The sequence below is a fragment of the Lathamus discolor genome, chromosome 1, assembly GCF_037157495.1.
Source record: "Lathamus discolor isolate bLatDis1 chromosome 1, bLatDis1.hap1, whole genome shotgun sequence".
Classification (NCBI taxonomy): Eukaryota; Metazoa; Chordata; class Aves; order Psittaciformes; family Psittacidae; genus Lathamus; species Lathamus discolor.
This window is the reverse complement of record NC_088884.1, coordinates 128,277,520-128,297,141: the sequence shown is the minus strand read 5'-3', so window position 1 is coordinate 128,297,141 and position 19,622 is coordinate 128,277,520. Positions and strand designations below refer to the sequence as shown.

The window sequence follows — 19,622 nt, the reverse complement described above, 5'->3', positions numbered from 1 at the left end:
TCAAAGTCTACTGAAAAGAGGAAGAAAAAAGCCTCTAAATTTGTGTTGGTTAGAACAAGAAATCGGTTTCACTTGCACCATGGCACGGAAGATTTAAATTGGACTGAACTTCCAGGAAAATTAAGCAGTCCTTCCCGTCAAAATAAATAATAAAAGGCAGTTACCTCTCAGAAATGGCATAATTAATTCTGAAATACTTACAAAGAGGCATGGTTTTATTGTGCATTACAGGTGGATTAAGGGAAGAAGTTCAGTAGCAACTAGAATAACTTGTTAAGACCTGGATTTAAAATATGTAATTAGGAAAGCTGCAGAGTCATGTTATTAATTTTAGGGCAGTTTTTGTCTTTGTTTTCCAAACCTAAGCAAGGTCACGCATTCAACTATACTAACATTTGAAGTGTACAGTCCATTGCTGTTTCATTTTAATCTCTGAGTAAATAAACCATGAAGTATTTAAACAAGTGTGTTTTCTTTATATTAACTTTTATTATTTTATTATGTTTACACTTACGGAAAAATCTGCCACTCTAAAATACTAATTTAAAGTTATTGATTCTATAAATCACATGTGCTTGAAAGTACACAGTGCTGACAAACTTCAATGACACGTACATGAAAAAAGAGAACAGTTCAATTTTTAATTAGAAATACAACAGTATGTCACAATATACTGCAAGCTAGGTGATTATTGCAAAATAGTATGCAGCACACAAGCAGAGTTTAACTTTTACAGGACTACATAATATGACTCTTTCCAGACCTGCAGTTCTTTGTGCTGTTGGAGCTCTTTTACTAATGAAGCAGCAAATGTAAAAATTACTAGGCAAGTTGTATGCACTTAAGACATCCTGAGGAGCAGCTAACTATTAACATTGACATCAAGGAATAAGTTGCAAACCTGGCCCATTTTCTGCCCACTGAAAAAAGCCACACTGTTTTTCCTTCCCAAGAGGGCATACAAAGAAGTTCTTTCCATTATTGGGACCAATCTTCAAGACAGTCTTCATAACAGATTGCTTGCCATGGTTACAAAATGGAAAATCCAAGTCAGCCCACTGCCAAAAGAAACTGGTTTAGGCACGGTTATGGTATATATGGTGGCTATGAATTCCTTATTTTAAAATTGGCAATAGAAACAGATCTGTGGGGGGAGGCCCTAGAGGAAACTCCTTCTAGTAGTTAAAGTAGTTTAAGTAGTTTTATCTCTTTTGTAATCACTGACTTTAGGTTTTTCTCTTAACTGCAACTGCACACACTAACTGGTTTAACTTTAAATGATGCTAACACACAGTTTTCTTCAAGTAAAGGCACCATAGTCATTACTATCTGGAGTTCATCTGGTGGGAGGTGACTAAGTGAAATTCTTCTCAGTCACATACATTCACAGCAAGGAGCAATGGCCACCAGTTGCAGCTAGGAAGGTCAGGTTTGGTAATTAGTGCAGCAGTGGGAGCAGATGCCCAGGCAGATTACAGAATCTTCATTCTTGGAGATTCAAGATTTTGGCTAGACAGAAATGTGTCTGATTTCCATATCTAGAGTTTGCCATAGTCCTTCTTCAAGCAAGAGGAGGATCTGAGCAACTTGTACAAGTCCCTTCAAACCAACACTTCTGCTATGCATCAATTTTACATCACTTGGAAGCAGATAAAGAACATTTGGACAAGCAGGGGCCTTCTTAGCAGGAAGAGAAGTAACTAGAAGTATAAATTTGTATCTGCTATTATGCTTTTAGCTTCAATTCAGTGTGCAAAAGTATTTAAAATTACCTCAAACTTTAAATGGATCATATCTGTCCACAAATACAGATCACTGGGGCAAGAAGGCTGCAGAACATGTGCTTATTAGAAAACAGGCCCTGCAGTCTTATACATACCTGAAAGTAGTCACACTGGGTTTCCCTTGGTAGAGGACAGGTATAAAACTGCCTGCCCTTGTTTTCTCCATCCTTTCTCACAACTCTGAGGCTGCAGAGCCGGCTGTGTTTGCTGCAGCGAGGATGGCCTGCACTTAACATATAAATATCACCTGTCAGATTAGCTTGAGGTATGCTGTAATGATAGGTTACAAAATGACACCTGCATAATGTTAAAGGTATTACCAGCCAAAGAAACCTCTCTTACCATTACAATAGTTCACTCAGTGTTCTTTCACACACAATGACAGCAAGAAAACTTACTTCTCTAATGCACTCTATTGCACCTTTAAAGCTGAATGATTGCTAGCAGTGAAGACAAGACTGTGTGCTTTTCTTGCAGGTATTACACCAGTTTTCCCCAGCATTAGCCCTTGTTTTGAATAATTTTAAAGTAATATACAAAACAAAATAAACATTACTACAGCTATTATACTGCCCAATCCAAATTCTGACATATTCTAAAAGAGTATCCTGCTGTCAGAGGGGAAAAAGACCAATACAAAGTAGCTACTCCAGGTACTTGTATGCTTCCCAGAGGACTCCCACTCTTCTTATTAAAATATTACAGTAATGCTCCAAATCATATTCAGACAAGAAATCCACCTGAGGCAGGGTGAAAGGGTGTTCTTTGAATGGGATAAAGTTTCTTTCTTTCTTCCTCATGATTGAGATAGATAGTCAGAGATTATCTGAATGCAATAAATAAGGCTTTATTTAAAAACAGTAACATGAAAAAAAGTTACATGAAAAAGATTAATAGTCTGAAATGTACCTTTCCAATGTGTGTATATAGCAGAAAGGCCTGGAGGGTGAGGGGGATAAATAATTTATTCTGGTTAAGTTATCAGCTTAGGAATTTCATGCTCTTTTATGTCTGGCAGACTGCAGTCTTGCAGACATCAGTAGTTTCCTTCAACACCTCATTGAAACAAAAGAAAGAAAACCCAAGACTCTGTGTTGGGTTTTGTTACAAGTGTTTGGTTTTGGTGGGGGTTTTCTTAATTTTTGTTTTGTTTGTTTGCTTAGTTTTTTGTTTGTTTGTTTTTTTTTTTAATGTTTAAGTTGATGAGTTGCTTTAACTACCTGTTACCACGATTGATTCAGTCTCGTTTCTTTTTTGCACTCCTCTGCATTCTCAGTTATCTTGCCCACCTCCTCAGTTCTCCATAGTTGTCCTCTGCGACAGCAAGGAGAAAGTATATTCACACAGCCTAACCTGGCTAGCCACTGGGATCCAGTTTCAAAACTGGTGCTTCAACAATGCAAGGAATAATTTCTGTATTTCGGAACAGACCCATCACCAAGAAGTTTGTAGCGTATTGTTAATATTTCACACTCACCCTGCATAATGTACCACTAAGTGGCATCTATCTTGCAGTCCCATTGCTGTTGTGTTTGTCTGCCCAACTTTCTGACAACCCTAATAGGTTCTCACACTTCTCTTAACAAGGCAATGGATGTGTCTGAATAGGGCTGTGTAAATACAAATTCAGGATGGGTAGAGCATTGAAGTAGTTACATACAGAATGGGAAGGAAAGGTAAGAGAAAATAGTGACGGGAGGTTCATTAAGGTACCTGAATAGTTTCATACCATGGGAAGAATTCTGAGAACTGCTAGTTGACATATGACTTTAATTGGAATATATTCATTCAGCTACCTTCCTTTTGTCATCTTTCATGATGATTTCAATGATCTCTCTAAGCAGACAGCAACTATAGTGCTAAGATCAGACAACTCTTTAGGTAGAACTTGACCTATTAGAGCTATACTACCTTATCCCACAGGAATAGCTGAACTATGAACAGCTGTTTAGTTAAGAGCAGCACTGGCCAGATGACAAAAATCAGGACTTTTCTAATGACAGCCTAAGTCATTCAGTGCTTTTGAAATCTGACTGTAATTTTAATTTCCCAAGAATATTCTGTCTCTGGCAGAAATCCAAAGACAACAGTGTCTGAACCCAAAAGCACAGTATTCCAATAATCTTCAGGGATAAAGTTGATCTTTGGAATTATAAAAAGACTTGTTTACATTTTAGAATACATACCTTACTGCTTTATTACATTGGTGAACTGAGGGTATATGATCAGTTTTCTGTTTCTTCTGTACATGTGTGAAAGAGAGAGGTTGCTGACAAGAGGACAAAGCCATAGCAGTTACAGGTGTTGGGTAATGCTTGGCTGTGCTTCCCCATGACTGGTAGACATTGTTTTGTATGTGTCTACAAGTACTTTTTGGAGCAACACACTGAGAGTGTCCATCGGATATCTGGGTATCATTTCTCAAATCATCTTTGTTACCAAGATCTGTTAAGACAAGAGTTGTAGTTCCAAATGCAGCTTTCCTATTGATCTTTATTTCTGTGCTGGGTTTTCTGAAGTTATTACAAGGGTACTTCACTAAGTTTATGTTAAAGGCTGCAGAATCTTCAACATTCTCTGTCTTTGGAACTAAGGGAAAAGAAGTTATTGGTTATAATTCATCTGTACATTGATACATCCTATTTCTGATCTGCAGTCATAAGTCATCATACAGAGAATGAAAGAGTAAATTTACCATGCCATCTAGAAAGATGTCAAAACCTGTGACAGATTGGATATACTACCAAATTTCTTACAATAACAAAAGCTCATACACTTTTGGAGTCACATACAGCATGTGTTTCAAGACAACATTACTGTTGTTAAAGTAAGACCAGATGTGAATAGTAAAGCTGTTGGAGAATTAACCATACAAAGTTGAATTTGACCTAATTACAGGTATTAAAATACTTAAATTTTCCAAAATAACCTTTTATAACCCTAGCACTGGAAGATGGCAGAGTACGGTATCTCCCAGCAGCAATACATTATTGTTTTACTGTTGACACAAAAAGGAACAAAAAGGATTAATTTGTGCTTTCAGAGCTCACATCCTTTCCAAACATTGCACACATCCAACCTTACTGATCCCTTACTGTAAGAGGCTTTAGAAGCAAGCAGTTCAGACATTTACTTTGCATTTGTTTTCTGACGTGAACAACACTATGTTTCTTCACAGAAAGAGAGGCCTGTCTAGTGGGCAATAATCATTCCAAAAGAGTGGTCAGAGTTTATTAATCCCAGTTCAATAAATAAGGAGTCTGTAGGTTCTCTTTCCTGAGAAAAGGGTGAAAAGATAAACTTTCACAGGGTCCCTATGTGCAATCTTTGTAAAATAGCTGTGAAATCATAGTGTTCAAGAACAGAGTCCTTTCTTTTCCACCATCTCCAGCAAGTGTCTCACTCCTACATCTTCTGTACATACAAGGAAGAGGGAATAAAGCAGAAGAAAAATGGGTAGGTAAGGCATACACAAAGGCATGCTTTCTCTAAAGGCATTCTCAGTCAGAAACAAATAGGAATCTTTACAGTTTAAGCGCTTCTTCGAAATGGAATTATTTTGGCTCTAAAGCCAGTAGCTAACTTTAGGTACCAAGTATTCTGTCCTCAAAAATTCAACCTTTTCTGCTGACAGTAGTTAATTTAGAAACAACATACAAGACAAAAAAAATATATAAATCAACAAAGTAAGAAGGCAAGGAATCCTGAAGTTTGAGAAGAGAGAGGTAAACAAAACTGTTAAAAACAATCTCAAATACCTCTCCTATGACTCAAAAATAAGTTAGCTTAAAAAAAAAAAAAAAAAAAAAAGAAATTTCATAACAGTACTCCACCAAGGCTAACACATGTTCAAATTCCAGGCCTCTCTGCAGCATTGACACATAGCTACACAAGTGAAACTTAAACGTACCAGAGAAGGAACAGGATTTTGTTACAAAGCTTAAAATAAAGCATTTGTACACATGCCATTATGTATTTTAAGGTCCAGCTGACACTATTAATTCCAGGATAAATGTTAGTTGGTAAATCTGAGTCTGTGGACAGACTAAAACTTTCAGGTTTCTGGCACTGATTTGCAGGAGAATTATGCAAGATTAGCCTCTGCTGGCAAGAACTGTCATGTAAGGCATGGAGACATACTTTTGTTGATTCCTGGCCTAAAGAAATGGACTTCAGCTAGTGTAAGAGAAGAGTTTCACACACTACATTCATAAAATCAATAACTAGAATGAAGTAATAATTTAAAAAAAACCCAAAACATTAGAACTTGTAAGAACCAAAATTAGTACCATAAAGTCACTTCTTCAGCAGCTAGGAATTTGGAGGCACTTTGCAAACTATGGCTCAACTAAAGATCAGGATGACCTTCAACTCTGATTTCAGCATCTATACTTTCAGTCATAGTTTAATGGAGTAAACTTTTAACAATAGGTCCTGAAGCCCACATAAACCCACTCATTCTTCTCAGATACAAAATGCCTGTATATTGTTTACAAATATCTTTTCTCAGTTTTGTACCACCGGAGATAGAAAAATTAAGAACTTGTAGTATGAAATTACAGCCACTTACTGAATAATCCACTAAATGTGAAATAAGTATTAGTTTTTGAGGTAGAAAAGCTTCAGTATGGAATTGTTATAGAATTAGCTTTATCCCTGAAAGCCACACACATGCACACCTCTAGGCCTTGTTTCTTGGAATGCATGTAGCAATTAAATACGTTTTGGAGCAACAGCCTTGATGCAGGTAACTTCCTCTAAATCCCTCCACAGGATTCACTCACTTTTTTCTACAGAAAGTGCAAAAGAATACGAAGCTCCTTTTCATAGAGAAATCAGGTATCAGTGGAAAGTCTGTCCATAACCTCACTCATCCCTTCTTAATATCCAAAATTTCAATACAGAAATCTGGAGAGAAGTCAGCATGCCATTCATTCCATCTTTCCACCCATTTCTGGGTCTCATTCATAGCTGCTTCTGCCTACCAGACCTAGTTAGCAGCAATAAAAGCTCCAGCAAGAGAGAAACAGCAAATTTAGGTAGGAAGTCCCAGATCATCCTTACTCTGAACTTGGAGGCAAAAACTTAGCTCCTGAGAAACCTGACATCCTTTTGGAAAGGGTACTAAAATATGCTGCTTTTGTTCACATGACAGAATGATAATTGCTTTTCTGCCTCTGGGGATTTCTCTGCAATATGTTGCAATCTTCTAATGAATTTAAGTAGAGTTTTGTCTCACTCCTTGCCCCTGAAAAAAAAGGGTCACTGCAGAGGCTTTTCGACAGGATCCCACCTGAAAGCAAAGCGGTAAGACAAGCCTCTTTTAGGCTTTAAGTAAAGAGGTTTTCCATGATTGTCTGTGTAATATTTCCCCAAAATCCAAATTTAAGTTAGCTAATTACTTAAATAGATTCACAATAAGACACTTCTACAGTTCTAAAAACTACATCAAAACCAAATCCTTCCCCCTTTTCCAGTATAAATTCCAGACAACATTTCAATACCTTCAGGCCTTGAAGTCAAACAGGCATCACAAATTTCAGCAGAAGGCTTGTTTATTAAGGTACAGAGCATGCACGTCCATTCCTCTTCAGACTTCCAAGCTACATCTTCATTAGAACATGACCCTCTGCCATATGCCCAACCAATTAGGCTATTTCTAGTTGGCAAATTGCTGTAAAACAAAAGAACGATGTTAGTCTTTTGTGACATTTCTTCTACAAATTGTCTTATACCCCTATGTGCAGGGAGGCACAGGGCTGGAGAACAAGTAATACACAGTGTTATGCCTGCCTATCATAGCTTGGACAGCATGTCACGGTTAGAGTTTAATTTGTTTTTCTTTACCTCAAGGGCAAATCTTTCCCAATGCTGCCTTAGTAAATACAAATACTTAAATCCTAAAAATCACAGAATGGTTAGGGTTGGAAGAACTGTTTCAGTACATTTCTCCCAGCCCTTGTATAGAATGCTTATGAACAAATGCATTACTGGACAAAGAACTGTTCAGAAGCTAAACTACAGAAAATCACACAACCTAGCAAACAAATTGTTTTGCCCTCATTTAAATGGTGCCCATTAGACCACTTTGTTATTGTAACAGCCAACAGAACTTAAAACCTTAAAAGTTAGAAAGTCTAGAAAGTCTTGTATATCACCATTTGCTAGAAAACCTTTTAATATGTAGGGGTCTCCTCAGAATAAAATATATAAATACTTTAATAAATAAAGTTTTTTGTTGTTGGTGGTGGTTTTGTGGATTTTTTAGTCCTGATCAGAAAGAGTTTGGGAATGTCCTAGCTGTGACTGGTAAGCCAAATCTGTACTCCAGACACTCCTATAGATTTACTTATTTCCCTGTTAATTATAATACTGCCTATGGCGATACATTGATACATAGTTACTATTTTACAGTCGCTGCATTTTGTTATAGTATCCAAATATTGTTAGCACAGTAAATGTAACTTGAACTTACCTGTTAAGGAAGATATATGTAAGCTTTTAAATACTATGGTTGATAACTTTTTATGGAGGTACGCACTTTTAGGGGGCTTTTTTCTAATTTCAAGAATTTAAGCACTTAATAATGCAAATGCCGTACTTTGGAACTGTTGTGATACAACTTAGACCCTTAACAGCCTACATTTCTAAGATAATGGGAGGGATATCCACTACTTACCACATTATCTTGCATAATAGGAAAACTAAAGAGGGTAACGAGAACTGCTGACATACTAGAGCTGCTAAGCTGTCAAGAGGTAAGCAGACATTACAGTATCATTCACCAAACTACTGTGGCTAGATAACAAAACAGCTGAACTCAAAGTGTGAAAAATGGGTATTTTTACATTATTAGATCAGATGTTCTATTCAGCTACCAAAAATGTATTACTAGACTGAGTATGTTCAGCTGGTCGTCATCCCAGTATGACCACAGTGTCATTCTGCCACCCTTCTCCCCATTTTGGAACATGAAATATGGGGGGTGTGGTGTTTTTAAGACTCCAGGTACATTTGGATTTGATGAGGTATAATCTTATAATGAGCATTTGCTTAATTTTTTTTTCAGTTGAGAAAAATCATGAGCTACTTGATTTGATCCAAGAACCACTGGGTTAAATTCTACACTTTATGATCTGTAGCAAGTCAGTTTGATCACACAGGTTCCTTTCAGCCTTCAAACGTGAAAAGCTTGAAATGGCAGATAAACCACTGGAGCTACACATACTTTTATTTGGTAACAGTTACTGCATAACAGAAGACAGAGCAGTAGAACACAAAGAGCTTACCATTAGGATGAGAACAGCACAAGAAACAACCTTTTCACTTTATAGCTACCATTGTTAAGTTTTTCAATGACGTATACCACTGTTTAATTATTTGTTAAAAAAAACAAAAAGAAAAACCACCACCACAAACAACAAAAACCCAAACTACTACTTGTTCTAGAACAGAGAAAGAGATCCTTTTTAACTTGCATCATTTTCTAATTATCTGACTCAACAGAACACTGCTGTCTTCCCACCCCTTCTGCAAAACATTGCTCATTGGGGTTATCAGCATGTGAGATATTTACCTCCCATGCTGGCATTTTCTACAATTGATCTCTACTCAAAGGTGATTTTTAAGCTTTAACCGAAATCCCTTCACCACCTGAATCTTCAAAGTAGGTTGGAGGTGGGAGAGGGATTTGTGTGTTCTGTAAATCTTATCTAATATATATACACACAGACACATACACACACAGAGCTTGCAAAGCAAAGCAATGGCTTTTATTAGATTGACAAAGCTCGGTGTATAAAGGCAAGATTCTGAAACCTCAGATGAAAATTTTCAAGAATAACTCGGGTATAAGAGTCCGAATAAGATGCTTTTGGAACTTTTACCTTCTGACCCTTTGTGATATCAAATGCATTTTGCGTGCTCCTAAAATAAATGAAGGACATCTGCTGCTAGCACAACTTATGCGGAACTGAAAGTGTCCCTGTGGCACACGTGTAGTAAAAGCTTTCCAAATACAATAAAGAGGAAAACAAAAACCCCCAAAAGTCCTAAGCCCTACAATATTTGCTGCACTCTGAATTTACTAAAGTTTTAGTTATCCTCATCCAGAACAAAATTCCACAGATGCACAGCTATCTAGATATTCGAGGACTGAAGAGGCTATCCTATGAAAAGAAATAGAGACAAAAAATAACCCACCTTATGCCATTCAACTCGGTTGTGCATACACATCCAAGCCTGTTATATTGATAACACCAAGAAAAGAGGCAGTTTTTTCAGGAGCAGCGAGTAATTCTGAGTACTCTGAATTGTTTTTTTATTCCTACATTCAAATAACAACCATTTAATAACAGATGTGCCCTTTGAAAGGAAAAGTATTAAAGAATCAAAGCTTTTAACTATTTCTAAATGCCAACGGCTAAAACATTTTTCTTTCGTAAAGTCAAGGAAATCAGAAATAAAATGCAGAAGGATCTATTCTATTTGAGAAGTGATAAATGCACTTGGAGGTGCTTAAGCATTTGATGCTTAAAAGTATTACAAAGTTATCATCATACCTTAGATTGACAAGCTGAGGATCTGCCTTTTGACATCCAGAGCAGAAGTAAGTCATCCTGTTATTCTCTCCTAAACGACACACAGTGATCTTACCATTGCACTGAGCACAGGCTGGGCGCTTGTATACTTTGTAGTGTTTGTAGAGTGAAGACCCTGTTTTGAGGCACTAAAACAGAACATGTTTAAAGCCCAAGTTAGAGATCAAATATAAATTTGATGTCAGTCCTTTTACAGTTCAACTGAAGCTAAAATAAAAAAAAAACCACACAAAAACAAACAACAAAACCTACCCAGAAACAAGTAAACTGACAGCTTAATGACTACATAAAGATATGTAAGGCACATTCACAATGCCTATCATATTCTTTTTATGAAGAGTTTACTTTAAATCAGGTGTAAGACTGACTGGAATTCTCCACATAACGGATTAAAAGATAGAATACAAAAAACCCCAAAGAATACAAAAAAACCCAAAGAATACAAAATAAATACATGCTAGGGACTCCCTGTGTTCAGCTGGACCAGCTAGCTTGAATTAGCAGAAGCCATCTTTGACCTGGCACCTGCAGGAGTGTTCTTAAGGAGCTGATGAGCTCTAGCCAATGAAGCATAGAAAACAAAATTAAACCAAACATAAGCCACAAAACTAACACCACCTTCACTTGTCTGAAAAAGAGCCAAAACCACACCACAGAGCCAGTCAGACCTGATGCGACAATCTGGGTTGAGCAGCCTTCCCAAAACCTAAAGAACCGCACAATGCAGGAATACTGCATTTCTGCAGTATTTCTGGAGAAGCTGGGTAGCACCCAGTAAAGTTGCTCAGCTTCAGTCTTAGCCCTGGCCATACCAGACATGTTGGCTCATGAGAAGCCACTTGGCACTACAGAAAGCTCCCCAGATCCTGGAAGAAAATCATACTGAATTCAGTACAGTACAAGCCCAAAGGGCACAGTGACCTAGAGAGCCTCCAGAGGGCTGACAAGCAGGTACATTTCATGACAAAACTCACATAGCATCAGCATAAACAAACCTCAGCTAAAACTGCCAGAAAAACAGCAATAAAAAACAAACAAGAAAAGCCCACTTGAGTTGCAGCCAACTCTGCAGAGCCACACGAGTTTCTGCACTACAGCTGAAGTTCAAATGATACTACAGCTGGCCCAGCAATAGCAGCTCAGCTCTGGCAGGGCTCAATGGCTCTAGCTCCATGATGCACAATGACCCTTGAGTTCTCTCCAGATACAGGGGTCTCTGAGCACAGCATATTTGCTTCTGCTGTGCTCTTGAGTAAGCCTCACTGAATAAGAAAGCTTTTACCGGTACAATCTAGTAATTCAACCAGAAGGAATTACTAACATATATTTACATTAATATTCACAAGTAGTTTGCTTTCTCCTCAAGGTTTATAGTTAGTTTCTTAGTAGTAGTTTTCTCCCATCCAGTTATTTAAAAACCAAACCAAAGCAACAGCTTTTTACATAAACAAGATTCCTCACCTCTGCATCTGTAAGGCGTAACTACAAACAATATAGTAGGATTATACAAACATTCTGTAATAGTCTATAAAAAATGATCAAGCACTACCCCTTGTATTAACCTATTTTCACTGGTTTTACCTTAAAGAGACTTGGTGGGGGGGTGATGACTACCCTTTAAAAGCACTTGACTGGTGAATACTTGCTAAATATAGATTATTAAAGTTTTGAAAATGGCTAATCTGAGCTACAGGAAGTTTAATGTGTTTGTTTATTGTCAGTCTAAAAGACTGTTGACACATTTAAATTTCCTAGTATTATAGTTGTTGCAGAATGCTATCTCTTCACTGTCAGACTTCAGTGAAGCCTAGAGAATGAAAAGATTTGCCTATCCAACAGACTAAACTACTCTTCAGTGGGTTGGAGGAAAGCAGACATTTAAGCAGACTATTAAACAAATTACGTGTTTAGCCTTTATGAGTGAAAGATGGTATTAGGGAATTCAGGTGCGCTCCCTTCTAGCCTATCAAAAAAAGAATTTTTAGCAGCACTAGTTCCTTGCCTTTTATATATACCAAGATAATCAGACACGAATTTCATTGCTCCTTTTCATTTCTCTGCACGCAGCTGAAAGAAGAAAAATATACAAGAATTCTGCCAAATTCTCTCTCCTGTTTTGGAAAGTAAAGAGCAACCCGGGTGGAAGAAATTAAATCTTACTGAAGTTGTGGCAGTAGGGAGAAGCTGGAATTTATTTTACTTTAGCAACCAAACCCATTGCTTCAGTTAGGAAGAAGAAAAAAAAAAAAAAGTGTTGAAAGTTACAATCTGTTCACTTAAATAAATATACTTGCTATTGCAAGTGGCAAACTCTAGTTCCCGGTTTGAAGAGTGACCTTTATGTTCTCTTAAAAGTAAGTGTGTGCTTAACCTACACCAAGTCTGACATGTTCAGAGCTGCATTACAGCACATACACAGTGAAACTGAACTGGCCCTTAGGCTGCATCTGTCAAACTCTTCTGCTGCAACTGGGCCAAGCTATGCACATTCTTACAGCCTAGACTCCCTTACCTTTCCATCATTTGACAACTCACATTAATAAATAGGAATGTTGGCTTGTGTGCTCTTTACGGAAAGACTTGTCCTGTTGCATCTTATAACTGTTTTCACTAGATGATCACATACAGCTAACATGCTGGAGTCAAGTTTTGGAGGTTTCTCAGAAACATGTGCCAATACCTTATAAAAAAGCAGGGTAAAATCACGTGTCATTTTCACCAAATGATGTATATGCTCATCTGTCAGTTGGCAAACCTGTGAGACAAAAGTTATTTTTTGAGTATTAGAATGCAAAGGGACAACAGCAGAAAGACCTATAATGCGGGGGTACCTCGAACACCTTCAGCTTATGTGGAACTGCATTGCCTCCTGTTGTGGTAATTCTTTGACTTCACATTGATATATATCATCTCAGTAAAAATGTATGTTTTGACATTCTATACTATACAAACTCACATTTTTCTTTCTTTTGTTCCCATTACAGATACAATTAAAATCCTGACTGATCCTGTGAAAAGCTTTCAAAATATTATGTATATAAAGCTTTCCAGTTACTATCTTCAGCAGCTTTTCTTTATGTACTATGTAATGTCAATCTGTTTTGTAAAAATTGGGCTTCTTTTCAACCAAACTTTGGAGATCCATGTTTGAGGATCTTAATCAAGAATGTTAAACAATGGTAGAAAAGTAAATTATGCCAGCTAGCAAGACAGGAAGTGGAAGAAACAGCAGCAAAAGCTATCAACTCTACAACATAAACTATTTTGGCTAGCAGCTGAACAAAGACAACCAAAGCACTTTTCACTTTATTTATAGGCTGACAATTTAATGATAGCAAAACAGGATGCCAGACAAAGTCAGGATTTTAAGGTTAAATTAATTCCCTGCTAAGGAGAGATTTCAAGATGTAATAGAGAATGGTTAGCCTCACAAAATATGCCCACTCTGTGAAGCATGAGTAGCAGCAACAAGGAATGCCATTGCAAATGTCTCCAGTTATAAAGATAAAACGTTAATTTAATGTCTTAGAATAACTTGAGAAATGACAGATCATAAAACCAAGGTAAGAAGATGACAAAATTTTATATAAATAAATACGTACATTCTTAATACTCTGGTGTCATTGAAAGCAATCTTGTGACATTTCACCCACCTTAACAGCTGGATGAAGGCCACTGTCAAACAGTGCTTCATTTTTTATTATATTTCCCACTCCAGGTAATACTGCTTGATCCAGTAACACATCACACAACATGAGGGTTTTGTGCCGCTTAATCTCACTTTCTGCTCTTAGGAAACTAAATTTTGGAGAACAGACATCTAAGCTTTCCATGCTTCTCACTTTCCGCTCACTCTCAGCTGCATTTCTGGAAGAGAATAATACATTAAGATTTATTTTTATTTTAATTATATGCTAACATCGCAGTATGATTTTACAAACAACACACGAAAATATAATAGAACATTATATGCAGATAACAGAAATCTTGCAAATACCAGTGACAAGAAGAGGCACAGAAATTACATTAACCGCCCCTCTCAGAAACAGGTAAGTGATGCATGCAAGGAACATCCAACATAAAGAAAACACTCTCATTTTGTTCATATTAATTTGAAAAATAACTGCCAGATCCTTGTTTTAAAACTGCTACCAACATGGAAAGACTATGCATTTGGACCATCGAACATAACTAATTGTATGGTTACATGGTCCAATAGTTACTACAAGACAATAAAAGGTAATAGTTTCTTAAACCTTAACTCTACCAGGTTACATAGTCACTTGACAATAGTACAGTACAAGAAGTCTCCGACTTACATAAGCTTTTCTTTTGTAATATTAAATATGCATATATATGACACTTGAATTTACATGCTCCTTTTCCCCAAAGAGCCTCAAATGTTTTAAAATCAAGCTTGCTGTTATTTTTATTAGCAGTGAAAAGTATAACACTGATGGTCAAAAATGTGCACTTAATGTAAATTAGAACAATTATATCGATGTGCTTCCAAAAATAAAGCAAACATAAACACACACCCTTGGGAGCATAAAATCTGAAACCAGTAATCATCAAAGGTCCTTATTCTTCTTAAGGAATTGAGACTTGCATAGAAATTAAAGGAGCAATGGGGTTCAGCACTGAGATCCAAGAATGGACTTATGTGCAGTCTTGATGCTATTACATAGAAATACTTTATGTAAATTCTGATGCAAAAGTAGCAAAATTAAATTACCATACCAATATTTAGAAAGCTTTGTTTCTTTGCGTCTATGATGGTATCTGAGCACTAAATTTGTGTGTGATTTTTCACTATGTTCTTAAAAGAATGTCGTACAAATAAACCAAGCTGTGTTTAATTTGGTTAGTTTCTGCTTTACCTATACTCTACTGTCACCTCGAAAAAACAAACAGTATCCTCTGTAAGCTGTATCTCCAAAACTGGTAGTGCTGCATTTGTGCCTTTGCTTCCTTTGGGATTAATGCACATGGAACCATTCATACCGAAGTGAATCCTTGGAGAGAAAAGAGAGTTCTTACAGGTATTTTATCTTCACAATGTTTCCAAGCATCACACTAGTGTATGTTTGGAGTTCTAAACTGTTCTTACCTAACCAAGTCAGTATATATGTACATTAATTCTAGCCATTAAGAGTAACACAGCAACAAACTACTTGCTTACATAATGTTTGATTCCCAGAGAAAAATCTCCCCAAGTCAAAACTACTCCAAAACATAGCATTTTTCCAGTGGTCTTCAAAATTCACTAAACAGAAGCCAAAACTTATCATTAAGTAACATGCTTTTCTGGTGTATCACACTTAGAATTTTTTCCACTTGACATGCCGGTCTTCCAACACAGGTTCTTAAGTCTCCAGGGAGGCTGAAGGAAATGAGGCTACTTTACCAGAAAATTTTCTGTTAAATCAGGCAGAAGTTACCTGGTATGAAAGGAAAGATTTCAGTCCCTGTATTGCCAACACTTTTATCATATCAAAGCTACTTCCAATAACACCATAAACAAAGTAATTAACATCTGCCATATGTTGTTTTCTGCTTTTCTTTGCCTACAACCAAGGCAAAACCTGCAGGTCAATTAAAAATTAATATAAAAAAGAAACCGAAAAATGCCCAGAGGGCAAAGGAGTGGAATAGACTCTTTCAAGCATTCCTTCTGCTGGTCACTAATGCTTTAAAAGGGCTTACATTTTATGACATATCCTACTAGGAGCTAACATATGTGAGAAAAGGACAAGTTTGACCATGGTCTCATGCATTTTATTTATTACAAATTCACCTGGTACATTCAAGCCACAAAAAAAAATGTAAAATAGAGATATTGTCCTACTTGTATATATAGTATATCAGAAAATAAGGATTATTTTGTAGCTACAAAGAGGTGTAACAGATTTAGAAAGATTAGAATTATGTTGCAAGTAGAAGGGTAAAAGAAAAGCCTTAAATGGAAGTCTTAGCTATTAAATATAAGAGTCTTACCTATGTATTCTGTATTAATTACCATAAAGAAAGAGAGGGGATTTTTTTTTTCATAATCCCCCATACTGTGGATTTGGTTAGATTTATTTTTAGTTGACTTTGCATTACAGAAGCATATTGAAATAGAAAAAGTAATCTAGATGATTCCAAATACAACCCTGGTGGCTAGCACAAGATGTCCAAGGGCTTAAAGCATAGAACAAAATCCTAAACATGCCAACAAACTCATAATAAGCTCTGCAATGCATAAGCAAACAATGATTTGGCAGTTTTTACCATTTATCTAGGAGACAGCTTCACAGAAAAGTTAAGGTACACTTATGTTACAAAAAACATTCATCTGCCAAATTTCAAACTACAGTTCCAAACCAAAGAGATGTTAATATTGTTGAAAGAAAGCAAGCAAGCTTTTTGTATACATACTGAATACTAAGTCGGTTTTGGTTTGGGGGGGAGTGGGGGGGTCCACATTAGTTTATTAATGATCCAGTTGCTCTGATTAATGTTGAGTATAGAATTTAAGCCTAAATTTCTTAAGGAAAGTTAAAAAGACTTGCAAGTAGAGTTTGTAGCAGAAGACATTAAGTAACTGTTACTTCATGCACTTCTCTGAGTTTTGTCCTTAGAAAATGCAATTTCCTACTTGAAACAAAGCATTTCAGGGATTAACTGTCCTTTTCAGACACTGTTATGTGGAATTTTAGGCTAAGAATAAAGTAGTAGATTATCCGAAAATATAAGTGGCTATACCCATTATTTCCAGCATTACAGAGAGAAGATTGCAGGTAAGTTTCCTGATAATACTAATTTTCAAATCTCTGAAAGTGACTTTAGCAAGAACAAGATGACCCATGAATACATACAGTCTGAACGCACAGGAAATCTTTTTCTCTCCTCTTACCTCAAAGCTTTCTGATCAAAATACATAAAAAGTTCCTTTCCCAATGTCTCCACACCCCTGTAAACATGTCCAACAAGGAAATCATGACCAGAGGTTCCCTCCTTGCTTGCAGCAGTCTAAAAAAGAATACACACACAGATTAAAACAGAATTTATACTGCTTTGATTCTAGCATTAGTACACATTCACCAAATAGCTGATTTTTCCACCTTGAACAACATTAGACCTTTTCTCCTCAAGCAGCTCTACCAAAACCTGTGAGACTGTTAACCCAGGAAACAAAGAGTCACTATGGCTCATACTACCCCAACTCAGCTCCTTCTCTTCTGAATTGCAACAATACATCTTTTTATCAGGGATTTTTTTGCCTTTTCCTTCAAGTAATGAATTTACAAGAAAACTTTAAGGTTGATGTAAATTAAACAGGTACAGTTCAAACACTAGTTGTCAGTATCAGTTCTGCCATTTGCAGGCCTACATCCTTCTCCAAATGCCTCCTGCTGGAGTTTCTACACATGCCAATATGCTTTCAGTGTTTCACATGGCGCAATACATATTACAGAAAAGCTACTGCTGAGCTGACAGATACTTCTCTCTTCCTACTACTTTAAAGTCTAATCTCAAATGATGTTGAACAGGAGGTGGGACGCTACAAGAGGACAAGAAAAAGATAATTGTGAGATGGAAACAATCTTTTCTTGCTTAGCACATGAAACTCCAATGAGATCATAAGAAGGGACCACTATTGATTATCTTGTCCAAGCACTGGGGGCTCAAAGCAGGACTGTCTTATGTCAGGCAGTCTTAGGTCAACTTCAGAGTAGCTCTAGGAATAGCCACTCTATTGGGCCCTTGTCCCAAGACTTGACTATTGTATTAGGAGATTTTGTTTTTACAGCTTAGTCTTACGCAACTGACCTTGTTTGTTATGATGATGACAATACTACTTAATAATTTAAAATACGAATAAAAACGGTACCCACGGACGACCCCCCAGCGGAGGGTACCCGCGGAGCAGGAGCGGCAGCCATGCCGGCCGCACCAGCCACCCTGCTCCGGCCCCGCGTCCTCACCCCCACCCACTGCCTGCTCCCAAACTCGAGTGCTCCCTCACAAACGGCGCACACCCCGGGGCCCAACCTCTGCGACCCCGGCCCGGCTCGACTCGGCGCTGCCCCCGAGGGTAGGCGCCTCTCCCTCACCCCCTGCTCGGTCCCTCACCGCCCCGCCGGCTCCGGCCGCGGCTGCCAGAGCGCTGCCCTGCGAGCTGCACACAGCCTGGCCCCGCCGCACCCGGGCTCGCAACTTCTCGCCATAGAGCGCGCAGCCCGGGCCCTCCACCATGACCGCAGGGCACCGCCAGCCTCTTCCCTTCAAATCCGCCGCTCGGTTTGGGGCGGTGCTGCCTCGCCGCGCCCGCCTCCGCCCGGGCGAGCGGCTGGGCCGGTACAGGCGGGAAGCCAGGGGCGCTTACGGCCCCTGAGGAGTTCAGGCCCAGAGTGACAGAAGGAAACCCCGCCCCGAAGGGCTCCGCGGGCGGGCGGGCCGAGGCTGCGGGGCTAGGTGCGGGCAGCGGGGTAGGGCTACGGCTGTTGTCACCGGGCCGGAAGAGGTCAGTGAGGCGAGGCCGGCCAAACCCCCCGCACGGTCCTCTTCCAGTGCCGCCCAGCTGGTGTTTTAAGCTTGAACGGCCGTTTGTGTGGGCGGGAACGCTAATTAAAGAGCATTGTTCTGTGAGACGCTTCAGGGAAGGCATGGTGTCTTCATTTTAAGTGTGAATTGTTACCGCCCTCTGGTACCTGAAGAGCTATCACAGGCTTTCTGGTATTGTCTAAACTGCTCTTCAAGTACATCTTCAAGACTTTCGTAATGCACAACTGGAAGTTTCAGCCTTATAAAGTCAGTATGTACTAGGTTTTTGTACTCAGTCCACGTTTACACAAGGTAAATGCTCCCTTCCTTGCTTCATTTGAAGTAAGTATAGACATCATAAACTCCACAAGCTCTTAACAAAATTGAAGGAACTCGCATTTGAGGGTAGAGCATCTAGATGCAATTTCCTGATGTCCACCTCATGAGGCATACTCAGAATGTCTCAACTAATACTATTTGTTACATAAACACTGCATATCCAGTCTGTTACCTGGGTTCAATCTAAATGCATTTATTCCTAAAAGAATAAATTTCATTTTTTCCTGTAAGGAAGTGACTATTTGAGGTTAAAGTAATTATGCTTGCTGAAATAAAACTGTGAATGCAGGTGTGCTACCCTTTGTTACAAATGCCTTTTTTCTTTTTCGCAGTGATGTTTTTGCTGTGATCTTTCTAGATCAAAACAACA

At 38.2% G+C, this 19,622-nt stretch overlaps 1 protein-coding gene across 5 annotated transcripts; it reads right to left on the bottom strand.

Moving 5' to 3' along the window:
* Positions 1 to 234: 234 nt before the first annotated feature.
* NEIL3 (nei like DNA glycosylase 3) lies at positions 235 to 18,919 on the bottom strand. 5 transcript variants are annotated; one of them, XM_065695036.1, is made up of 10 exons: positions 18,503 to 18,919; positions 17,283 to 17,398; positions 15,265 to 15,399; positions 14,038 to 14,251; positions 13,065 to 13,139; positions 10,346 to 10,512; positions 7,289 to 7,458; positions 3,971 to 4,373; positions 1,880 to 2,012; positions 239 to 1,058 (listed from the first exon to the last, which is right to left on the bottom strand). In XM_065695036.1, exons 1-10 carry the CDS (start codon positions 18,623 to 18,625, stop codon positions 882 to 884), a joined length of 1,713 nt encoding a protein of 570 aa, XP_065551108.1. In that variant the 5' UTR covers positions 18,626 to 18,919; the 3' UTR covers positions 239 to 881. The 5 variants fall into 5 exon arrangements, with proteins under 5 accessions (XP_065551115.1, XP_065551108.1, XP_065551123.1 ...); XM_065695051.1 differs by having other exon boundaries at positions 966 to 1,509; XM_065695065.1 differs by having other exon boundaries at positions 966 to 1,509; positions 1,880 to 2,007.
* Positions 18,920 to 19,622: the final 703 nt, after the last annotated feature.